This window comes from Urocitellus parryii, chromosome 14 (genome assembly GCF_045843805.1).
Source record: "Urocitellus parryii isolate mUroPar1 chromosome 14, mUroPar1.hap1, whole genome shotgun sequence".
Taxonomy (NCBI): Eukaryota; Metazoa; Chordata; class Mammalia; order Rodentia; family Sciuridae; genus Urocitellus; species Urocitellus parryii.
Genome location: NC_135544.1, coordinates 60337671 through 60359649, shown reverse-complemented (window position 1 = coordinate 60359649; position 21979 = coordinate 60337671). Strand labels below are relative to the sequence as shown.

At 50.4% G+C, this 21979-nt stretch overlaps 1 protein-coding gene across 1 annotated transcript in view; it reads left to right on the top strand.

Annotated features, from left to right (window-relative positions):
* Nucleotides 1-21979, top strand: part of Csmd1 (CUB and Sushi multiple domains 1) — a 1139207-nt gene that overhangs the window by 1047523 nt on the left and 69705 nt on the right. The window contains exon 50 of the mRNA XM_077792480.1: nt 12131-12316. Coding sequence (XP_077648606.1) covers nt 12131-12316 — 186 coding nt within the window. The remainder of the gene's footprint in view (nt 1-12130; nt 12317-21979) is intronic.

The window sequence follows — 21979 nt, the reverse complement described above, 5'->3', positions numbered from 1 at the left end:
TCTTTCACCTCTTTTATTAGATTGAGCCCCAAATATTTTACTTTTATTGAGGCTATTGTGAATGGGATAATTTTCAGTTGATTCATCCCTGATGTTTAGGAATGCAGTTGAATTATGGGTGTTAATTTTATATCCTGCTGCTTTGCTGAATTTGTTTATAAGTTCTAGAAGTTTTCTGGTGGAGTTTTTTGGGTCTTCTAAATACAGAATCATGTCATCAGCAAATAGGGATTTTTGAGTTCTTCTTTTCCTCTTCGTATCCCTTTAATTTCTTTCTTCTGTCTAATTCATACTGATTTTAGATTGGGCATATTGGCATTTAAATTCAGATTCTTAACTGACACCGAATCTGTGGGGACTTGGAAAAGTCATTCAATGTCTCTCGGCTTCTGTTTCTTCACTTGCAAGAGGGGCTGGCCCCAGCCACCTGGCCATCTGCCAACTTCAAGGAAGCCCGGGCCTGGAGGAGGCTGCGGGGGGCCAGGCAGGGAGGCCCGGACTTGCAGTGGGGAGGCACTGAGGCCAGAGGATGGGGTGTGGGCTGGAGAGGCTGAGAGGCTCTGCAGGGATTTGATGGTGCTGCAAGTGTTTGGAGAGATTGAAGGAGACCATGTGCTTGCCTGGCCAGGGACAGTTACCCGTGATCTCAGCACAGGGTCATCTGCCGTCCATCTGTGCACTGTCTGTGACCCTCTTCCCTGTGCCAGCCCCAGGCTCACCATTGGGTTCACGGTGAGCAAGAGAGACGAGGCTGAGGATGTGCCAAATCCACCAACCTCAGAAACCCTGGGTGGATCTTCCTGAGTCCATTCCTGTCCGCCACCTAACTGAGCACATTTAAATAATGATTTAATGGACTGTTAAAAACTCTGGTGCTTCATCCATGCATGTCTGAGGCCAGAGGAGATGTGGACCAATAGGTCTATGTAAATTCCCAGTTTTCCGTGCAGTGCAGCCTTTTGTTCTCCCTAGTCTCTGTCACCATGCAGCCATCAGAGCTGGCGGTTCCTACCGTGACCTTCATGGTCAGAGTTCAGCCTGCACTCAGTCCAGAACCACTTGATGAATACCTGCATCTCCTGTCGTTGGACAACTTTTGCTGATTCTTTTACTGAAGACATCAATCTCTTGGGTATTCTATTTGGAAATTTTAAGAAATAAGGATAAAATAAAATGAGAGCGCCATGGTTAGTCAAGGACTAGAGCGCCCATGGTCCCCACTATAGTAGTTCAGTGGTCTGTCCTCACTTGGCCTTCCAGCAGGACGAGTGAGGTCCCTCTCAACACACAGGGACAGTCAGCAAAAGCCGAATCCCATCCTGGACTGCTTTGGATTCATGCTTGTTGTCTCAGACTTCCTCTGGCCAACACTGAGCTCAAGTGGAACTGAAAGTCTGGGACCTGGGGAGACTTGTACCTTGGAGTATGCCGACAGCTGTTCCAATCATGAGCAGTAGCGGAACACTGAAAGGCTGGCTTTCCTGAGCTGCTGCAGAAGGGAAGTTAACGACGTTGAGTTTAAGCACCGAGAGAATTGTGAGGGGACACTAGAACCGGAGGCCTTTGGGAGAGGGACAGTCACTGTTAAGCCTGTGCTCCAGGGTCTTTCTCTGGTTTTAGAGTCGACCTTGAGGTATATGGTTAGAATCGTTACTTGTTGATGTGAAGGGCTGAGCTGTGAATTTCCAATATTCATGCATATCCTTTAAGGAATCTGCCGCTCCAGTGGGTGATGTCCTCTAACTGGTAGAAACTATATTCCACTTATTTTCATTTATGATGAGTACTTAGGCTCAAAGTTTATTATTTCTATTACTTTTAAATTACTATCACCAAGGAATCTGGTCTCTCAATTTTGTTAATGCTTTTGATTTATAATTATATTTTAGTTTATTCCTAATTTTACTTTTACATATTGAGACTTTTATGGGATACATTTTAGATAATTTATCTTTTAATCTACCTATGTGTCTATGTAATCTACCAATCATTTATCTATTCAATTATCTATCTATCCATCTATCATTGCATCATTCTGCCTCTATAGCCATCCATTCATGTCCATCCATCTATTTCTCCATCCACTGACCATCCATCTTCTTCTGTCTATCTTCTGTCTGTCAATCTATCTGTCCTCTATGTATCACTAGGTATGTATTTGTTCCCTTGGTTTTTTTCTCCTCCTCCTTCTCCTTTTTGTTCAATGGTGGACCTACTTTGGCTTGGTCTGTAGATTGAGCGTTTCCATGACATTTAGCTCTTTAGATGTGCCTTGGAGTGCTCTTCTGGTCTGAGCACAGTATCTATTGACCCCCATTAAGTACTGTGCACTGATTCACTGAAGAAAGAGGCCTGGGCACACCTGCAGAGCGTTTTCTAGATCAGACACCACAGACGGGTTTTCAAGGTTTGGTGCTTTTATCTTTAACTCTCTGCATGCTTACACCTGGGTATACGGGAAACAAGAAAAGGGCTTTGGTCCTTTATTCTGAAACTGAGCTCCCATTGTTTTCAGTGCCCACTTTGAGGTTTTAAATTGATAGTTGCTTAAACTCTTTGGGTTCTTTCAAGTAACCCTAGTTATGAGTTCTGAAGGACCCGTGAAGCTGGTCTGGCAACACTGCGTGATGACTTGGGCCGCCGGCCGCGTGGAGAACACAGGGGCTCTGGTCCTCAGGGCCAGGGTCTAGTGGTGGCACCACTTAACACCTCTCGAGTTTCGAGATATGCTTCTCTCCTCTCTGTGCTCTGGGTTTGTTGTTCTTATTAAGCTGGAGCTGAAGATTCAGGTCAATGATCTGGAGAATTTATCAGCTCCCCAAAGGTCCTGGTGTTGAAGACATATTAAGCAGCTCCTGTCCTTTAAGAGGCAACTCAATCTCTCCTGCTGATTCATTTTTCACCTGTAAACAAAAAGAAGGATTAAAGTGGAGCAGTGCTGGTTGCCCGGGGCCTGATGACACTTCCTGTCCCCTGCGGAGCTGTAGGCTAATGCCCATGCAGCTGTGGAGGCAGGTTAGGCTTTAGATGGGAGGTGTCCCTCAGAGCTCACGTGAGGGACAAGCAAGAGAGCTTCTAGGGGAAATGATGGGGTAATGAGAGCCTTCACCTGATCAGCAGGTCTGTCTTTTTGAATGGATTAACTGGGTGGTGACTGCAGGCAGGTGGGGTGTGGCTGGAGGCGGGTCACTGGGGACGAGCGACTCCATCCTGTCCATAACCAAATGCCCATCGTACGTCCCAGGACCACAGCCCTAGCTTTCTAGTCTCCATATCTTTGCTAGCACTAGTCGTTGTCCAGGTTTTAAAATAGATTTTATTATTCTTCAATTGCAGGTCATGAAACTGGGACTAGAAATAGGCCAAGTCCTTTGCCGAGTATCAGGACCCACAAGAGCGTCTGGGTCTGGCCCGTCCCAGGGAGCGGCCTTCTCTCTGTAGCAAGGCCGGGTAGACAGGGACCTGCCGTGCTCTCCTGATCCAGGGCACTCTTGCGCAGCAGGGGATCCGTGGGCTGTGTGGGCGGTGGCAGTGACCTATCTGGTCAGAAGTGCTGCGTGATTTACTTTGTTTCTCCAGCTTTCTTTGGGCCATGGCTTTCCACTGAAGGAAACCCCGTCTTGTATTCCTAAGAAATGGTGTTTTAAACACCTGTAGCTGCAACTTCTTAACAGAAGGGTGAAGTTAGATGGGTGCAGCCTGCTCGGGCCACCACCTTCCCAAGTCAATGTCCCACAGGGCTTGTTTCCGGGCTAGAGCCTGTTGACTAATTAGCTGTGTGTCTGTCTGCCCTATGGGGTCACATGTTTCTAATAGTGATCTTGTTAATTTCAAATCAAGGGGCTTTTCTCTTCCTTGGGCTGTTGTGTTCAACATCTCAGGGAGGGTCAGAACGGCTGCTTCTGGGGAAGTCTTTTCCTTTCAGAGCACCTGCTGCCTTGAAGCTGTCCGTCTGTCTGCTATTGGTCTGCAAAACCCACCTCATCACCTGCCTCCACCTGCCTCCCTCAGAGGCTGCCCTCGGCACCGCTGCACAGGGAGGGCGGCCCTGCCCGTGCTCCTGGGTGCCCCTTGAGTGCGCCTGGCTGCACAGGGTCCCGTGAGGGAGCAGTGAGAGACAGTGTCTCCTGGGGCGCGAGGCCAGGTGGTCTCCTCCTGGGCTCAGATTCCACCTCACCCCAGCACATCATTTATCCTGCCTTGGAGGCCGGCCAGGAGTCCAGTGGGAGGCTGAGTCGTGTCTAATTACCAAGGAAAGTTCTTGGAAAATCAAGGGCCAGGGAAAGTCAGCAGAGGCTGCCAGGGAGAAGGGCCGAGAAAGCCCAGGTTCAGCGTGGCCGCTGTGCTCTCAGAATATAATTTGGAAATCTGTTTCTAACCTACGGACTGACTGATTGTCACTGGTGGCTGGACACTGGGATTAGACATAAATGTGAATGCAGTGAACTATGGCAGGTGGGGATAGGGCAGGAGACCAGGAGGGCAACTGTCTGCCACCTGAGACCTCAGTCTTGCCCCGCCAGGTATTGTCTAAGAATCTGGGCAATTCTCCCAACAGTTTTAACACCCCCTGGCGAAATGCAGGGAGCCTCCTTCTTCCACGGTGGTGGAGTCAGACAGGCTCCGCTGAAGCACAGAGCCAGGTCTCCACGCAGAGTGTCCATGTGTCCACTGAAACACCCCTCATACCAAGAACCAGGAGGTTGCCAAGCTAAATGAGAATGATGGCCAGCAGACGTCTGCCTCAGGAGGACAGAGGCCCCACTGTCTGACGGGGCTTAGAGTAGCCACCCCAGAAGCTTCAGTGAGAGATCATGAGCCTGCTGAATACACTGGAAAACAGAAGGCCCCCACAGAAATGCGAGAGTTCAAAGAACAACCGAATGGAATTACTCGAACTAAAAAATACTACAACTGAAATAAAAGACTCAAAGGATGGGCTCCACCCCCCGCAGAGCAGGGAGGACAGGAAGGGCCCGGAGGGAGGACAGCAGTGGGATCACCCAGGGTGAACACTGTCACAAGGGGCCCACAGTTGTGCCATCGGGGTCCCAGGAGGGGGAGAGGGCGAGGCAGAGGATGTATGGGAGAAGTGGGGGTGGGACTCCCCAAACTTGGCACATGGTGTCAGCCTTGAGATTCAGAGAGGAGGGGTCCCCAAGTGCCAGAGGACTGAGGACAGTCCCACCAGGCCCACGGGGCAGAAACAAGGAAATAACCCCCCCAAAGCTACCAGACGGCAGCACGGTCCCTCCAGGGGAAGGAGGACCCAGGGACCAGGGACGCCGAGGAAAGGACCATGCACTGAAATCTGAGGGGCAGGACTCCCTTCAGGAGCCGGGGTCGAGAGGCTTCCCAGCTGAAGCATCCCTGAGCCCCGCAGCAGACCTGCAGGGAGGCCCGAGGATGAGCAGGAGGTGACACACCGGGAGCAGTGGCCAGGCAAGGAGGACAGAACAGGGAGACCTGGTGCAGAGGGGCCTCTCCTCCTGGTGTCCACAGTCATCCTTGACGCAAAACAGGACCAGGCGGCTCTCGGCACACCTGGGGAGAACAACCCAGGGGACAGAATATAAGTAAGGGGATAGGGAATAAGCATTTTATAAATGGTGGATTTCTGAAAATCCCCCTCAGTTTGCCCTTCTGTTTACCCAGGAGGAGATGAGAACCGACATTGAGCTCTGTTACACGTCTAGACCACAGGTCACCAACTCAGGGCTGAAACTCAGCTGAGGACACAGCAGTCACCTCTCTTGGCTGGTCACAGGGAGCCCGTCCTGAGGGCGTGTTTAAGGCGTGTGCTGGTGGCATTCACGCAGCAGTGCCAGGGCCTGCAGTGTGCCGGAGCTGCGTGCTGGTGAACACGCTGCTGTTTATCACGCAGCTTTTCTTCATGTCGGGCGTGCCCCTTCCTGGGTGGTTTTCTCTCTGCTCTTTGTTTAAATTCGTGACACGCTGGCCTCAACAGCTGTGCTACCGTAAGCTTCCTGAGCTTGGTGGACCGTCCTCTGCAGCCGCGGCTCTGGACCTCTCTCTTCCCGAGGGCAGGACCACACAGGGACATACTGCCCTTCAGAGGGAGCTTCTGAAGAGCAGAGTGCGTCCTACAAGCCACCGGGTCCTTCATGGGGAGCGGTGTGTGTGCGACTGTGCTGCTGCCTCTGCAGCTATCAGTGTGTAAGCTTCACACCTGCCAGGCTGTCGCTCACAGGGCACTGACGTGGCAGGACTTGGTAAAGTTCTGGGAAGGCCATGTAGCCCACCACAGAGCCTGGAGAGCCATCCGTCCTCAGCCCAGCTGCTCCCGAGTGGCTCTGGGATCAGCAGGAGGGCCAGCAGGAGGCACACCAAGCTCCCACAAGTCCTGGCACAGACATTCTTGCTGGAGATTTGTGATTTATTTGCTTGGCAAATCTACAACTATATCTTCACTGTCTTGCTTTAGCACATTTATTTTGCAATTAACCTGTTTGGCAGCAATTAGCACCAAAACAGATTATATTTCATTGGAAAGTAAGTAATTTTTTCCCACATATCAAGAGAGTCGAGGGCTGGGTTGCAGCTCAGTGGTAGAACACTTGCCCAGCGTGTGCAAGGCCCTGAGTTCCACCCCCACATCATAAAAAAGGGTAGTTGATAATGAAAGTTGTAATGTTCTCAAACTTTTTGTGTGTTGAGTGCACAGCAGAGAACAGGGTCCCAGTGATGTCCTGAGCTGTGGCCATCTCACGGCAGGATCTGTGGAAGTGGTATTGGCATTGATTATGAAAGCAACTGGTGATTTTAAGAAGCCTGAGCACGAGACAATAGTTTAGCACAATAGCACAAGACAAGACGACGTGCAAAGCATTTACGTATTGCTTCATGGAACAGCATCTGGATTTAAATGTGTTCTTGCACACAGTGCCCTACCAGTTCACTCAGGGCAGGACCCAGGGTGGAAACCATCGTCCTCTCCGAGAGTGGACTTGGACAGGAGGATAAAGAAGGCGTGGGCCTGGCTTCCTGGGCAGAAGGCAAGCAGGTTCACGCCTCCCACTGACCGACCAGGCTCCGCGCTGGCTCCTCTATAGCGCGTCTCCCTGTGGCCTGCCCTCCAGGTCCTGGGGTGTGAGTCGTCCTGCCCTGGGTCCTTGCTCCCACTGGGTCCCCTGGGTGTTCTGCCTCAGGTCTGATGGCTTTCCCATGGCTCCGACCTTCCCTGGCTGCAAACCCAGCCAGGCCCACCATTGGCACCATGGCGATCTGCCCCCAGCTTGCCTCAGCTGGGTGGGGACCAGGCTTGAAGCCAGGTGGTCTGTGTGAAGAGCACCTGCGTACGGTGCAGGTGCCCACAGAGGAAAGCCGGCCAAGCCCGACTTCCAAGTAAGCTCTGCCTGGCACCAAATGGAGCCGCGCAGAGCAGTGGTAGGAAGACGGGAGTCGATACAAGTATGCGGCTGGCTTACCCGAGGCTTACTGAGCAGGGCGCATGTGAGGGCAGCCAGGCCAGGACAGGCGGCCAGCCAGGACGTGCACAGGTTCGGCTCTCAGAGCCAGGTGGGCCAGCCGGAGCTGGGAGGGTGGTCACCTGCAGTGGGCACCAGGATGGAGGCCTGTGAGCCCAGGCCAGGTTGATCAGGATCCCCAGGAGTCCCTGGGCTGTGTAAAGGGGAAGACAAAGGAGCAGAAAGAGTAGAGTGTTTACCAGGACCAGGAGGGAGAGGGACGTGCTGAGCCCGGGCCCTCGCCTGAAATGAGCAGGAAGCCCCAGCGAGTGCCTTCAGAGCAGGCCGAGTGGCTCCCCGCCAGGCTTGTCCAGAGTGCCAGGCCAGGGCTCATCCCCAGCACCACCAGAGCCCCAGCCAGGAGACAGAAGCCCCCAGGGACCTGGGTGACTGCTGCTGGGGCCAGGAACTCTCCAAGGGAGGGTGCTAGAGGGGTGCACTGCACCACTGGCCGAGGGGAGCACCTCATGCTGTGAGGGGTTTCTTCCACTCATTTTGTGAAACTCAAACACGAGATCGCAGAGGAGACCTGCAGGAGGACTGACCAGCCTTCCGCTACCGTGCTGTCTCCTTCACTGATGCACAGGCTACAGAGGTGATCCTCACAACACCTATCTTTATGTGCAAAGGAAAAAAGTATGGGTGTGTTTGCATGTGTGCATGTGTGTGAAGGTGTATGTGTGTGTGTGTTTGGGGTTGTGTGAGTGAATGTGTTAGTGTGAGAGTGTAAGCACACATGTGAGTGCACGAATATGGGTATGTGAATGTGAACATATGTGTGGCAGTGTGTGAATATGGGTATGTTACTGCATGCAGGTGTGTGATTGTGGGCATGTGTCAGTGTGTGTGCAAATGTGTTCATGTGCATATGAGTGGGATTCGTTGTGTTTATGAGTACATGAAATTGTGTGTGAGTGTGTGTGTGAGTGCATGTGTGTGAGCGTGTATGTGCATGGGTGTGTAGGCATATAACAGTCAGAGCCACTTCTCACTTGCTGAATGCCTGCATTGGGTCTGCTGTGGATGCCTTTGTACATATGATTTTATTTAACTTCTGTGATTCCCTTTGGTTTAGGTATCATGAACCTGAGTGCAATGATGTGATTTTATTAAGTAGTTTTAACTATGATCACATATTTAGCAGATTTTAGCCACAAGATGTGTAAGACCCTGCCCTTAAACAGATGGTCATCTTACAGGGTGAATGTGTGATCTTTGTCTAAATTGCTGGGGGACATAAAACAACATAACTAAACAAATGTCAACATAGCTAAACAAAATAAGGAGACTTATTCTCCTTAGTTACCAAAAATTGGAAATCATTCTTGAAAGTTACATGCATTTATTTAGCTAATTGGCATTTTTAAAAGGATCTGCAGGATGTCAGTCGTGGACAGTGTGCAGAACCTTGGGAAGGAGTGAATGTGGGAAGAGTGAATTCTAGATCTTAGCAGGGAAGTTCGCAGGAGCCTGCATTTAGCCTGTGAGATGATGCTGTGCGTCCCAAGTCAGAAGTGTGCGGCTCCTGTGCTGATGGACGCCTGCCTCTGTGGCCAGCCACCCTACAGCCGCACAGACACTCACTGGCTGTCACTGCAGTGGGAAGCCACGGGAGAATCCAGGCTTCGGATCAGGTGTCAAAAACGGGTCCTCTCTGGGCTGGGGATGTGGCTCATGCGGTAGCGCGCTCGCCTGGCATGCGTGGGGCCCGGGTTCCATCCTCAGCACCACATACAAACGAAGATGTTGTGTCCGCCAAAAACTAAAAAAAAAAAAAAAAAAAAAATTAAAAATTTCTCTCTCTCTCTCTCTCTCTCTCTCTCTCTCTCTCTCTCTCTCTCTCTCTCTCAAAAAACAAAAAACGGGTCCTCTGAAGTCCGTGGTCTCAGAGTTCACTTTTAGGTGAAGGCTTCTGGATTTAACAGAAGCAGCTATAAAGCTTTTCTGTGAGTCAGGTGAGCTTGTTGGGATGGTTAGCGCCCCACCCACCTCGGTGGGTGTGTGTGTGGTCACAGGTGAGACAAGTGGGCTTGTTGGAATGATGGCTGCCTCCCTTAGGTCTGGTCACAAGTGAGCCAGGTGAGCTTGGTTAGCCGCCTCCCACGGGTGTGTTTGGTCACGGGTGTTTCATTTATTATCTTAAAAATTTTGACCACAATGTTGTCTCTATATCCATGTTATTCTTCCCCATCTATTGCAAATGATCCATTGAGGTATTTTCTGTGTGTGTGCACACGCACACATACACACACACACACACTCTCTCTCTCTCTCTCTCTCTCTCTCTCTCCAGGTGGTTGAAATAGCTGTCATAAATATAAATCTAAACAAATATTAGACCTTAGACTTTCCAGAAAATTTATTTCTAATAGCACTAAATTTTCTTGTTTCTTTACACTTTCACATAATATTTATTTAATATTTTGATAAGAAAATATTAAGCCAAAATCTCAAACTAAGACACAGATAACCCAGGGCAATTACAGAAAAATGAGCCTCGGCTGAAGGCCTGGGCCTGCTCTCTCCACAGGCTCTGTGTAGGGGCTCTGGGCTACCTGGGCTCGTTTTTATTCTTCTGAGCCTCAGCTTTAAACTGTGAAATTAAAGGCTTACGGAAATGCTCTGTAACATGCTTCATCTTATTCTCATTGAAAACTATGTGGGAAACACTTGCATTATATAACTGCAGATCCATGATCTTTAACACTGGGTCAAAAGAAGGCCCTTGATTTAGTAATTTGCAAGGCCTTTCTTGATCCAGTGCATCCGTTGAGCATGGGTTTGTTGGACATGCCACTCCACCCTACTCTCTGCTTCACAGTGGAACTCAGATTCACTTAAGCTTTTTTACTTTGTTTTGGTTTGGGTTTTGTCTCACAGCAGACACATCTGCCTCAGAATTAGTAATTTTTTTTTAAAGTATAAGGAATTTTCCCCACATCTTAGTTTTTAAAAAGACCTCCATTCGTCTTACTTCTTGCATTGTCTCTCTAGTAAAAAGAAGATACGCATGTGTTGTAGGATTCTGCCTTCTGCCCCAGATCTGTTTCCTGTCTCCTGTATTTTAGTTTCTTAGGGCTTTTTTTTCTGACAGATAATTTATAAAATATGGAATTTGATGTTATAGATGCATTGATGATTTGGGGTAAACTGTCTTTTGTATCAGTCTGTTTTCTATTACTATAACAGAATACCAGATGCAGTCTAACTTTTAAAGAAAATAGGTCCAGTTAGCTCACAGTTTTGGAGCCTGAAAGTCCAAACCGCATGGTGCCAGTTCTGGAGAGGGCACCCTGGCTGCATCTGCCTCATGTTGGGGGTACATTTGAGAGAAAATGGTCACCTGGTGAGGCAGGAAATCAGAGGGACCAGGAAGACCTGTTTTCTCTTTTAACATCCTCCCATGAGACCTAAGTGGGGTCCCAAGAGGCCCACTTCACCCCTTCCCAGGGCGGTGCCCCCAGAGCTTCCCTCTGGGTCCTAGCTCTTAAAGGCCCACCCCACCCAGCGCCACCCCGGGACTGGGTCACCAGCATGGGGGTCTGTTGGGGCCACAGCCCCTGGGCAGGACGTCCCCAGGCTTTAAGGGAACAAACCTGGAGGGGGAACAAAGAGGCCGGGAGGAGCTCTGGGACCTGGGCCACCCCAGCTTTCTCAGGAACCGCGACCCGGGGAGCCACAGCGAGGTGACTTTGGTGAGGGGGAGAGTGTCTTCCCCTTCCTGCTCCGTTCCCAGGAGACCAGGCAGATGAACACCCTGAGGACACCCGGGCTGTCCTGGGCCGCGGCCTGGACCTCCAGACTCACCTTGCACAGTACCCCTGTGTTTTCCTGCATAAGCACTCTGTGTTCAGAGGTCGTCACTGGATACCTGCATATGGGTGTGTTATTCAGACCCACCTCCATGATGATGGTGGTGATGGTGATCATGATGATGGTGGTGATGGTGATCATGTTGACGGTGGTGATGATGATCATGATGATGGTGGTGATGGTGATCATGATGACGATGATGATGATGATCATGATGATGGTGGTGATGGTGATCATGATGACGATGGTGATGATGATCATGATGATGGTGGTGATGATGATCATGATGACGGTGGTGATGATGATCATGATGACGGTGGTGATGGTGATCATGATGATCATGATGACGATGGTGATGATGATCATGATGACGGTGGTGATGGTGATCATGATGATGGTGGTGATGGTGATCATGATGACGATGGTGATGATGATCATGATGACGGTGGTGATGGTGATCATGATGACGGTGGTGATGGTGATCATGATGACGATGATGATGGGTACTGGGGATGGAACCCACGGGCACTTTGCCACTGAGCTAAGTCTCGGCCCTTTTCATTCTTTATTTCAAAACAGGGCCTTGCTAAGTTGCTGGGGCTGGCAAGAACTTGTGATCCTCCTGCCTCAGCCTCCTCAGAGGCTGGGCCTCCAAGCCTGTGCCACACACAACTCCATTTTCCCATAGCTACCTTAAAATTTGAGAGTGTGTCTTATGCCACACCCCAGAAATTCAATTAACAGTGTTTATGTTTTATTAAATAAAAAAAACAAAAAAGAGCAAGCCGTACTGCTGTAAACATCAGCTGCATCTCCTTCATCTCCTCCAGCGGTGTCCTGTGGCCTCCCGGAGTCCCCAGGGAACGGCTCCTTCACGGGCAGCGAGTTCACGCTGGACAGTACAGTGGTGTACCAGTGCAACGAGGGCTTCCAGCTGGCCGCCGGACAGCCCGCCACCGCCGTGTGCCAGGAGGACGGGCTGTGGAGCAACCGCGGGAGGCCGCCGGCCTGTCAACGTGAGTGTCCAGTGTCCGGGGCGACGTGGGCAGGTGGGAAGGGCCCTGCCACAGCGTTCCCAGGAGCTGAGCTGTGCCCTCCGCAGCCAACGCTGAGCCCGCAGGCTCTGTCTGCCCCAGGCCGCAGACGGCCCACCAGCCCTGACCCAGGCAGTCCTGACCCAGGGGACATGTCTAGGGGACGTCTAGGGGACGCAGAGGCACCGGGCCCAGTGCCAGCCCCACACGTGAGGTCTGAAACTGCGTCAGCAGCCTTCTCCTCCCCAGCCCTGAGAGTGCCGAGGCGTCCAAGGCGATGCCCAGTTGTGCGTGTGGCCTGTCCACCCATCCAGCCACCCCCAGGCGGCCTGTTGAGGCTCACAGAGGCGCTGATTGTGAAGGGAGCTCTGCGCAGCGTGCGGGTATTAATCACAAGGGTCGGGGGTCTGGATCCAGGGTGACCTCCAGCCTTAGCCAAGAGTGTAGCCACGCAGAGCACACACGCACACACACATGCACACACGCACACACATGCACACACGCGCACACACACACACACACACACACACACGTATCCTCCTCACAATGCTCAGCCCAGGTATACTGAACAGGCCTCGATTTGTAAACAGTCTCCCCTCCCGCGCCCCACACTGCAAACTCACTTCCTTACACGGGGTGTTAATTTGCTGGAATGCCATTAGTACCAGAGGCACCCTGCTCTCCCATCTCAGAAGCAGCTCCTTGGCCTCTCCCTGCAGATCCTGGTCATGCTGCGCCTTCTCAGCTCTTGGGCTGTGAGCCTAAGTGCTCCTGGGAGATGGCGACTTCCCGCAGGGCCTGACACCTTCTTCCAGGGTCCGCACCTTATCTCACCTCCGGGAGTCAGGGGTGTTGAAAGCCTTAGATTAGGGGTGGTTTTACCTCAAGTGAACCTGGGGAGCCGGAGGCACAGACTTTGCCACCATGTTCTTAGCTCCCTCCTGGACAAAATCACCCTCTGGAAACAGGAGCTGTCCCTGACAGGGCGCAGCCCAGAAGTCCTGGTCACCTGGTGAGGAGGAGTGGAGGAATTAGGCAGGTTCACCTGCGGTGGCCTGCGCAGCTCTGCGGCCAGCTCCGCCACTGCTCTGGGAGGCTCCTAGATCCCCACGTGGACACAGGCGGCTTCACAGAGGAGGCAGCGCCACCACCTCTAGGTCTGAACCCCGAGTCCTCTCCTTTGCCAGGGTCCCCCCACCCGCTGGCACCCACAGCTGCAGAGAGCTCTGGGGTGTCGAGGGTCCACTAGTGCCTGAGCCCCTGGTCTCAGTGGGGACCAGGCTCCTGTTTCTTAGCTTTCTCCCTCCCTCCCTTCCTTCCTTCCTGTCTCCCCTGCTCACTCCCTCCCTCTCTTCCTCCCTCTCTTCCTCCCTCTCTTCCTCCCTCTCTTCCTCCCTCTCTTCCTCCCTCCCCCTCCCTTCCTTCCTTCCCTCCTCCCTCCCTTCCTGCCTCCCATCCTTCCTTTCTTCCTCCCTCCTTCTCCCTTCCTTCCCTCCCTCCCTCTCTTCCTCCCCTCCCTCCCTCTCTTCCTCCCTCTCTTCCTCCCTCCCCTCCTTCCTCCCTCCCCTTCCTCCTCCCTCCCTCCCTCCCCTCCTTCCTCCCTCCCTCCCCTCCTTCTTCCTCCCTCCCTCCCTCCCCTCCTTCCTCCCTCCCTCCCTCCCTCCCCTCCTTCCTCCCTCCCTCCCTCCCTCCCCTCCTTCCTCCCTCCCTCCCTCCCTCCCCTCCTTCCTCCCTCCCTCCCTCCCCTCCTTCCTCCCTCCCTCCCTCCCTCCCTCCCCTCCTTCCTCCCTCCCTCCCTCCCTCCCTCCCTTCCTCCCTCCCCTCCTTCCTCCCTCCCTCCCTCCCTCTCTTCCTTCCCCTCTCCCTTCCCTCCCTCCCTTCCTCCCTTCCTTCCTTTCTTCTTCCTTCCTCCCTCCCTCCCTTCCTTCCCCTCTCCCCTCCTCCATCCCTCCCTTCTTTACTTTCTTTCTTTCTTTTGTTGGTTTGTTTGTTCATTCTCATTGTGCTAAAATGTCAAGTCTGTACTAAATTATAAAGGAGCCCCTCTTAAACTTCCGTACTGGCCAATGAAGGCCCAAGGAACGACAAAGTATTTAGATGTCATTTTAACTCACACAAGTTGTGTTGTTCCATAGACTGTTTTTTAGAGTTGTTTTGGTGTGCGGGGGCGCTGAGCTAAAGGGACAGAGATCTCCCGTGTCCCCCCTGCTTCCCCACGTCAGTGTCCTGCTCCAGCATGGGGCGTCTGTCATAACCAGTGGACATGCCTGGACATGGTGTCACGGGGGGGAGGGCACAGTTCCTCAGGTGCCCCCTTGGCCTGGCACGCTGTCTGGGTGTGTGTCTGCCGTGCAGTGTCACAGGACATGGTTGCCACTGTGCCTCCCTCCTCCCACCAGCGCTGGCGGCCGCGGGTCTTCTCACCATGTCCGTGGTCTCACCTTCTCCCAGCGTCGTGTGGCTCGACTCACGTGGCCTACACCTGGCCTCCGTGGCTCCTGGCACTCAGCAGTGTGCATTGGCGTTTCCCCCGTTTCTTCACGGCTGGGAGCGTATTTCTTCTTATTGCACTGACTGGAGGAGGCGGAGTATATCTACCCATCACCTTCTGGAGGACCTCGGGGTTGCTTCTAAGTGAGGTCAACCAGGAGTGGTCCTGCTGTGAGCATCTGTGCGCAGGTTTCTGTGTGGACCTCAGCTTTTAACTAATCAGGGTCCATACCAAGAGTGTGGTTGTGGGATCCGGCCTGTGGCGGGCGTCCTCCCCCCCGCTCGCTGGCCATCTGCCTGTTCTGTGGTGAGGGTCTGATGAGGTCTTGGCCCTTGTTAATGGGGCATCCCCTCCCTTCTCTGGGTGCTCTAGATGACGCTCCTTTATCAGATGGGCCTTTGTCCACGTCTTGTCCCAGTCCTAGTGTACCTTCTCAGCCTCTGGACAGTGTCCTCCTCAAAGTCCAGCTTATCCCTTCTTCTTCCTGGACGGGGCCGTGGCTCAGGGTCTGCCAGGTCTTGACCCAGACCCCAGGTGGCCTGGCTGGCTCCTGCCTGACTGAGGGCCTGCTGCCTGTGGTGCCTCAGGGCTCTGTGGTGAACTCCGGGCCGGCTGCTGGGAGGCTGAGCGCCGTGTCTGGACTCGCTTTCCATGTGCATGTCCAGTTGCTCCAGGGCTATTGTGGGAGCCACTGTCTTCTCTGCTGGTCGCCTGTGCTCCTCCATCCAGAGCTGCTGCCTGTTCCTGTGGCTGTTTCCAGGCTCTTTGTTCTGTTCCATTGATCTTCTGCCCATTCTCTTGCCAACATCACACTCTCCTCTTATAAACATTTTGATCTGCATAAAAATGCAGTATCATAAACTGGACAGTGTTTTCAAAAAATATTCAATCTAAATTCAATAATTTGGAAATTTGATTAAAAATTTGATTTCCTATAAAATGAATTTTGTTATTGTTTAACATTGTAGGGTCCTGTGGACAGGGAATGACCAAGTCCAGTGCCTCTAAAGCTATAGGGGTGATTTTGCCTGAAGATAATCTGGTTCTTTGGTGGTCACAACACATTCAGGTGACATTTTATTTTAACTAAGGATGTGTCATCTTTACACTAATTAAAGAGCATCTCACACAGGAATCTGGACTTCACAGGCCCACAGTGAACAGGAACCTTCAGCCTATCTCGTGTTGGGTTCTCTGAACACACGTGGGACTCACAAGCCACCTTTTGGCCCTCGTGAGCCTGCTCACGTCTTGGGTGAGGTGGTGATGCGCACCCACGTGCTCAGCTGTGTAAACGAGAGTGAATGTCAGTGAACGAATTCAGTGGCTCAGAGCGTGGACTGACTCAACGCACTCCAACATAGAAGCCAGCTGTGTGGGGATCATGAGGAAAAGAAGTGGCATTTAACCGTTTCCTGGGTAGAAGAAGAGAGAAGCAGAGAATTCCAAACCACAAGGGCAGACAGAGTGGGCAGCAAGGATTGGCGAGGGATGTGACGAGGTGAGGAGAGGGAGCAGCCCAGGATCAGCCTCCAGAGGGATGGCCAGCCCAGGTCAGAACCAGGACACTCCAGGAGAGTGGCCGCAGACAGTGTCCTTCACAGCACTTGTCAAAGCCACGTTGCTAAAGTACATTAGCCACCCTGTGACGAGGGGACTCTTTCCTTGTCTCACTGGTTTAATAAAAATAAACACCCAAGGAATCCAATTTTGTTTCTTACTGCAACCACACAGATTTGCTCCAGTTACAGAGACAGGTAGAGAGTGCCATAGGTCTCCTGCTGCCGCGGGCCAGCTGGATGCCAGTCGTCTGGTGTGCTGCAGGTGCTTCAGGGAAGATGGACTTTCCCTGCCTGGGCACCCGCTGCACCTGGTGGAGTGTGACTTGGTGGCCCTGTCCTTTGCACCGTCCAGGATGGGGGAGTTAAGTGTCCAGCTGGCTTCATGGTGACGGAGGACTAGTGTAAGGCCAGACGACATGAGAGGCCTCCTAGAGACGCCCAGAGAGAGATGCAGAAGGGAACAGGGAAAGACGGGGCCTAGGCTGGTGTCTCAGAAAGGGTGGGGGCAACTCGGGGCGGAGAGCCAGCCCTTCTCCCTGAACCCACTCCTGCTCATTCCTGCACCCCTCTGGCACCGCGCCTCTGAGCACCTCTGTGCACCTCCCAGGCCAGGCATCCACTCCTGCCTCTGGAAACAGCCCCTCCCTCCCCTCCAGCCCTGCCTCCCCTCTGCAGCTGGGCAGATCCTCTAGAGCCTGTGAATCAAAGCAGGACCCTCCTGCTGGAAACCCAAGTCCTCACAGCAGTGGGGTGAACTTCCTCAGCCATCCTTTACCCTGAGCTCACTTCTCCAGAGGAGGAAAAAGCCAAAGGTGGTGGAGAGCTGGAGGCCCCACTTGGTGCCTCCTTCTGATCCGGCCTGGTCCTGCAGAGGCATGTGTAGGGCACAGCATCGGGACCCTGCTAGATCAGCCAATCAAGTCATCTAGTTCTTATGGGGTACGCAGCTTTGCTGTCATGATTACACAGAGCACAGGAGGAGGGAGTGGGTGGGGTGGCTGGGAAGGTCCGAGAGCGAAAGTGGAAAGAACGCTCAGGGTTTGGTTCAAGGGAACCTGAGGACAGAGCCCTCACTTCCAATCTCTAGACCACCCTGCCTCCAGGGATTTGCTAGCTCTCAGGATTCTTAGGTTCATATGTTATGAAACCAAGAGGTTAGCCCAGGCCCTCTGGTAAGCCGTGCAGAGGTGGCAGTGCCACCAGGCTACGAGGACAGCACTTATTAACATGTGCAGGTTTCTGCAAGAATCAGGAATGAGAGGTCTTTTGCTGTTCAAAGATAAACATTGCATCAATTAAGAGCTACTTTGTGCTTATTAAAACACCGTGTTAAAGCGCATAAGGTAGCCTAATCCATCCATACATTTGAGTTTTTCTGTTTTGAAACCTATGTCTAGAGGTACAATTACTTTAAAGGTATAATACAAGAATTGAACAACAAAATTGCTTCCCTGTGTAAAGAAGTTATAGTATGTTCAATTTAATGCTTGTTAAAATAGCAAAAAGTTAATTTGCATTTTAAAGCCTATTTTGATACCGGCTACTATTGGTTCAGTGACACAAAGAAATAAGCACATTTATAATAAAGTGTAAAATCCACTTTAAAATTTTCTGAGTATCATCTCAAACTTCCAAGCATTTACTTTCCTCCATTGTTTATTAAACTATAAAAGGTATATACAGACATTTCATTGAATTTTCTTGGTATTCAAAGGCTGGAAAACCTATTTAATTTTTATTGGAGGAGGGTGTTTTCCTCACTTAATTTAAATTTAAAAATCAGGCAGACTAAGCACAAAACTTTTCCTCAGAGTCAGAAAATTTGGTTACTGTGAGATGCTGAAGTCTATCTCCGTCCCTGGGGCTCATTTCTCTATAGGCTACGTGGGTAGGAAAGGATGGTTGTTTCTTTAACAATTGCAATTATGTGAGGAGCAGTGCTCTGGATCTCAGGCAACAAGAAGTACTTTAGCTTTGATAAATGGCATGTGTAAATGGTAAACAAGATTAGCTCATTACACCCTCAGGTTGGCTGGCTGAAGGCCGTGATAAATGGCCATCTCCCTCCCCAGCCTGCCTGCGGTAACACAGATATCTACCGAGATCTTTGAGGCTTGTTCTTTTTTATGATTTTCATTTTAATTATTTACTGAGACTGGATTTGGATCATTGACGATGTGATTCATGCAGGTGCTGTAATAAAACAGGGAAGGCTATTGCATCATGGGTGGGGTTTCATGGTTTGACAGCATCAGGAGTGGATTTGCATCAGGTACTGGGTGCTCAGGTGGAAGTGAAGCCAGTGAGCACCTTTTAATTAAAAGCTAAGTGGATGGCTGGGGTCGTGGCTCAGCGGTAGAGAGCTTGCCTAGTGTGGGTGATGCCCTGGGTTCGATCCTCAGCATCACATAAAAATAAATAAAACAAAGGTATGTGTCCAACTACAACTAAAAAATAAGTATTAAAAATAAATAAATAAAATTAAGGTATTTAAAAACAAGAAAGCTAAGTGGAAGCTGTAGTCCCAGGAGACAGGTGCGGCAGGTAATAGGCAGGTAATGCCAGTGTTGAGGATCAGGGCTGAGTCCTGGATCCCTGGTGTGGAAGAAATGCCGAGGCACGCGTAAAAAGTTTTATTTAAAGGTTAGAACAGAGAGAGAGGGGGACAGAGGCTCCTCCACAGAGGAGGGGTCCGAGTTGGTGCCCCAGGAAGTGGGGGTGTCCTGCCCCTTTTATAGATTTTAGATTTCCCTTGTCCTCATGCCCCTCCTCCCATTCTGCCTACTAACCAGTGACCAAGAGGTGAGTGATCCAGGGCAGAATGAAGCTGCCCAGGGTCCAGCCAGAGGGCGCAGCCCAGGGCCATTCACTGACACTCCCTGTTGGAGGAGCAGTTCCCTGGAGGCAGGGCATCTTGGCCACAGGAGGGAGGGGGCTGCTCTGGAGGAATCAGCACTTCACCTCCTCTTGGATCAGCCCCCATCCTCCTGACCTGTCACTCATGACCTACAGGGACTGTCCTTTTGCACTGGACCTCAAAGGCATCCTTCAGTTTCCCCTGTGGATACCCAACTCTGGGCCCCCTGTGGACACCAAACTCTGCCGGTATTCCAGCCCCTCTATAAAATGGAGTCCTTTTTTACACAGAACCAAGGCAATCTTCCCATGTACTTTAAACCATCCCTTGAACGTGCGTAATACCTAATACAATGCACGTTCTGTGTGAATAGTTATTATTCAGAACTGTTTAGGAGATAATGCAGCCAAAGTCTACACATTCGATACAGATGTGATTTTTTTCTTCTAGTACTTTGACCTATGGTTGGTTAAATACCCATGCAGATAGAGGCCAGGGTACATCCCTGTATGCATATGTGCAATGCACACACATGCACACACACACATCATATTTGGTGGGTATATGCATGTCTAGAAGTCATTACATAAGTATTTACATATGTAAATGCATATTGTGCATTTGTGCATATCATGTTTGGGGACACTTAATCGGTCTGATATCTCCGTAGACAACGGCATAAAATGTGCTGTGGTTTACTTTGTTTTATCCGTTTTCAGGGTAGAGCATGTGATGTGCTTTTCCTTGAATTCCTTGCTGAAGATGACTTGTGATAAGGGATCTCACGCCCTGCAGGTATGGGGGCCGTGAGCCTGCAGCACAGGTGTGCAGGTGCCCGGCACATGTCTCAAGGGTGCTCTTAGACTGCAGTGCTCCCTTGAGACCTTTAGGAAACCCTGCTTTCTGCATTCTAGGTCAGCTTCAGCCTTGTATTTCCAGTCCGCTACTCAATGAGACTTTCCATCTGTTTGGTTTCATTTTGGAACATTAAACAGGGCTGGGTGCATCTTTCTGTGTTTTAATCGGTGTTGTCAACTGGAGGGTCCCCCTGCTTGTCTGAAAAGGGTAAGAAACTGAAGTTTGCACTTAAATGCTTCTGGAGTGAATGAGGGCTTGGTTATTCTTGGGTCATTACGGCCCATGAATATCGGAATGCATTGGTTGTTGCTCCTGCTTAATTTCTGTAGAGATGGCTCTGTCGAGGGGTGTGCCTGTCTGTCCTGGTCACTGCTGGACCTTCATAAATATCTGTAGAGTGGGCAAATGAATATCATGACCTGTCAAAGAAGATGCAAGAGGAAGCCATTTTACAGCCAGTCAACTGTGGCTGGGCTCCCAGAGCAGCTCCGGGACATCAGAGCTGCCCGCCTCAGGTGGCAGTGCGGGTCCTGCCCCACGACCTGGGTCCTGGCCATGGCACTGCTCTGCTCCGTGTCCAGGGCAGCGCATGCATCTAACAGAAAGCAGGATGACCCTGAAGGACCTGGGTGTCTGGAGTTTCACCCCTGTGCTTTGAGGGCCAAAGGCCGTTCTGCATCTGTACATCTGTTGACTTCTAAACTCACATTTACTCGCTCTACAGAACACTATGTCACTATCTGAGCTTATTTCTGTTACTAAACACAGGTATATTGACATCTAACTCTTTCACAGAACAATCCTCAGGATATATTTGGGTAAGATAGGAAAATTCATGTATTTTCCCCTCCTTATGAGTTCTTGGAATAAATATCTCTACAGAGAGATATGGTGCCACTTACTGCCTTTGAAATATCACAATACAGAACCATCCAAAATAGTCACACCTCACATCTGTCACTCATGTTGATGTTTTAGAAGAAGAAAAACAACCTGATACTACACATCGTATTATGCACCAATCTATAAGGATTTAGAAAAAATTTAAACACTTCCAGAAGGGAAGTTTTCAAGGTATTTTCACAGGGCACATTCTCAGGCAGCCTCTTGATATTGTACAGAATCCTCTCTGTTTGGACCTTAGAACAAGCAATACATGTAACATGGAATTTAGTCGTTTTATGCAAAATCATGTTTAAAAAGATGTGAAAAAATTGAATATATTTTTAAGTCATGAATTCTGGTGCATAACATACACATATTTAACTTAAAAACATTTGGTGTTCTTTTGAAAGTTTTTAAGATTATTTGTTTGAATCTTATGAAATTTCTATCGTCAAGTCCAAAAGACCCGGATATTAGCAACTTTGTCAGAGGCTAAATCCTATCTAGTTCCACTCAGCCATTTTCATCTCAGTTTAAAACAAAAAACTACAGTGTTTTTACAGAGATATCCATGCTTTATTTACTGATATCAATTAAAACACTTTAAAATTCTAGATAGAAAAAAATTGTTATGACTGTTACTTCTATAGGAATGTTCAATTGTTAAACTAAGAAGCTGCAGGACATTTATTTAAATTTTTCTCACTTGAAGATGATACTCATCCTAATGGACAATCATTTTCCATAAAATATTTGATTTTTCTATTGATTATCATTCAGTGTTATTTTTATTTAAAAGAAAATGTGTGCACAGTGGTTTGCTCTCTGCACCCTGATTTTCTTTTTCATTCAGTAACCAAAATTCAGGTGAGAAACTGAAGTTCCCCCAAGCTGCACGCAAGGGTGCCTGGAGATGTCTGGTGAGAAGGTCAGGCTGTAACAGCCCTGGGCACTGCTGGACAGGGGACAGGAAGGGACCATGACCTCAGCCC